At 50.1% G+C, this 2,498-nt stretch overlaps 1 protein-coding gene across 1 annotated transcript; it reads left to right on the top strand.

Moving 5' to 3' along the window:
- Window positions 1-1,150: 1,150 nt before the first annotated feature.
- Window positions 1,151-2,164, top strand: LOC106112216 (keratinocyte proline-rich protein-like). Its single transcript, XM_027780653.2, has one exon. It carries the CDS (start codon window positions 1,151-1,153, stop codon window positions 2,162-2,164), a length of 1,014 nt encoding a protein of 337 aa, XP_027636454.2.
- Window positions 2,165-2,498: the final 334 nt, after the last annotated feature.

Genomic DNA, 2,498 nt, shown 5'->3' with positions numbered 1-2,498 from the left:
TCACATCATCTGCATTGGTGCTAGTCTTGTGTTGAGGGGACATGAAAAAGCCCCTTCCAGCCCACACATCTGTGATTCTAACCTTTTATTTGTGCCCTTAGATTGTCTTGAGAAAGACAGCAACACAGGCTTTAGCAAAGGCACAGCACCCATCCAGCTGAGCCTGGTCCTGCCTTCAGCAGCCCAGGAAACAGAGGCAGTTCCATAAATTGTTTGCAAAACCCATTTGGCCTGTTGCACATTACTGGCCTTGGGAGAAGAAATCCCTCCTGATTATTCCGATTCATGCAAGCTACATGGATTATTAGTGGCCAGGATAATCCAGAAACATAGGGACACATTACCACTGCTAATTCTTCCCGTGACAGCTGGAAGAACTGTGCCACAGGTAACCTCAATCCATCACATCACCAATGATGTCAGAGTGAAACCAGAGCAAGAGGAGGAGTTGGTATATTGTGCTGTAAAGAATCTTAATACTACAGAAAGATATTGGCTTACTTGTGAGGTCCACCTTGAAGCCTTAGCACCTCACATTTCGAATGCCAAGTAAAACCGTTTTAAAAGGGGCAAAATTAAATGAAGTATTTCTGTTTTGTAAAATATCCCGTTGGGTCCAGAGTGATATTTTTCTACTTTTTGATACCCCAAATGTTTTTAAATGTTTGTCTTCAGCATTCATTATTTTTTTATTATTGTTTTGACTTTCTGAAACCGCTATCAAACCAGCAGATCTGTTATTTGCCAGCTCCTCTCATCAATTCCCCAGGACAGAAATGAAAGGGAGTTCACACATTGAGAAGAGCTAAGCAACAGGAGGAAGAGCTCTGAAGTGTAAATCAGCTCCGAGTTCAAAGGAGTGGCTCTACCTTTACCTCTAGACCTGACAGGGCTGTCCCACATTGCAGAACACAAAGGAGATAACACAGAGTCAGAGCAGGAGCTGAAAGGCAGGATGAAAAAGAAAGAGCAAATCATAATTCTTTCTGAGGCAACCTGCCTTGGGAAACCAAGGGCAAACTAAGAGAACTTTACTCTTGCAGCTGATTCACGTTTCTTATAATCCTTTCACCCTTATCCCAATGCAGTTCATTTAGCAGACACAATAACACTCTGACCTTTCTTTCAGATAATCTTGTTTCCTGCAAAGATGTCTTTGAATCAAATGCAGATCAAGCAGGAAATCACCCTCCCACCTGGCCTGAGCAAAGTGAATTCAAAGCAAATCCATGAGCCTGTGCCCTGCACTGAGCCGGTCCCATGTCCACAGCAGCAACCTGAAGTCCAAGTCCCAACACCTTGTCCAGAACCAGTCCCAGTAGTAGTGGTACCATGCCCGGAAAAAACAGTGCCATTGCCAACACCAGTGGTGGAACCCAGCAAGGGAGAAACACCAGTGGTCATAATACCCCAGTGCCCACCCCAGGAGCAGCAGCAGCAACAGCAATGCACATTACCACCAACTTTCCCACCTGTATCATGCCCTGAGCCTGTTCCGTGCCCTGAAGAGAAACCAGCGTGCAAAGAGCTGCCTGTGCAAGACCCTGTTTCCTGCTCTGAACCAACTCCACAAGTGCAGGAGAAGCAGGAGTGCAAGGAGATCCCTCTGCCAGTTCCTGTTACCTGCCCGGAGGATGCAGCATGTCCCCAAGAGAAGCAGGAATGCAAGCAGATCCCTGTGCCCATCCCTGTTCCATGCCCTGATCCTGCACCATGTCCCCAGGAGAAGCAGGAGTGCAAGGAGATCCCTGTGCCCACCCCATGCCCTCCAGAGAAGCAGGAGTGCAAGGAGACCCCCGTGCCAATCCCTGTTCCCTGCCCTGAACCCACACCATGTGTCCAAGAAGAGCAGCAGTGCAAGGAGATCCCTGTGCCAATCCCTGTTCCGTGCCCTGAGCCTGCACCGTGTCCTCAGGAGAAGCAGGAATGCCAGGAGGTCCCTGTGCCAACCCCCGTTCCATGCCCTGAACCCACACCGTGTGTCCAAGAAGTGCAGCAGTGCAAGGAGATCCCCATGCCCACCCCCTGCCCTCAGGAGAAACAGGAGTGCAAGGAGACCCCCGTGCCAATCCCTGCCCCCTGCCCTGAGCTTCCAGAGAAATGCCCTCCCATCGAGCAGCAGCAGGTGAAGCAGCCCAACCAGTGGCCCCCCATGCAGAAGTAACTTGCGGCTGGCCAAGGAAGCCCTGAAGAGAGAAGATTGCAAGCCCAGACCTCCTCTCCCCGTGTCTCATGACCAGAGGTCATTTTCCAACGCCCTTTTATTCGCTGCAGAACTTCTGCCAAGCAGCACAGCTTCCAGCTGCCCCCCAGCTAACGCTAGTGCTATCCCATACTAACAGCCATAAGCTAACTGACGCGGCAGGACTGTCAATAGATAGTAAGGCTTCAAGCGGTGTTGTAGGCATGTGCGTTCAGCTTTCCAGCAGCCTGAATTTCTGCCCTCTCCCAATCACCCCGCTGGCTTTTAACAGCCCAGAGAGAGACCAAAGAGCATG

This window comes from Falco peregrinus, chromosome 19 (genome assembly GCF_023634155.1).
Source record: "Falco peregrinus isolate bFalPer1 chromosome 19, bFalPer1.pri, whole genome shotgun sequence".
In the NCBI taxonomy this organism is placed as follows: Eukaryota; Metazoa; Chordata; class Aves; order Falconiformes; family Falconidae; genus Falco; species Falco peregrinus.
Note: the sequence above shows the minus strand (reverse complement) of the source record. Positions and strands in the feature narration are given on the sequence as shown.

Excerpts from the sequence above, each read along its gene's own strand:
- LOC106112216 (XM_027780653.2), top strand. The coding sequence starts at position 1,151 with ATGTCTTTGAATCAAATGCAGATCAAGCAGGAAATCACCCTCCCACCT.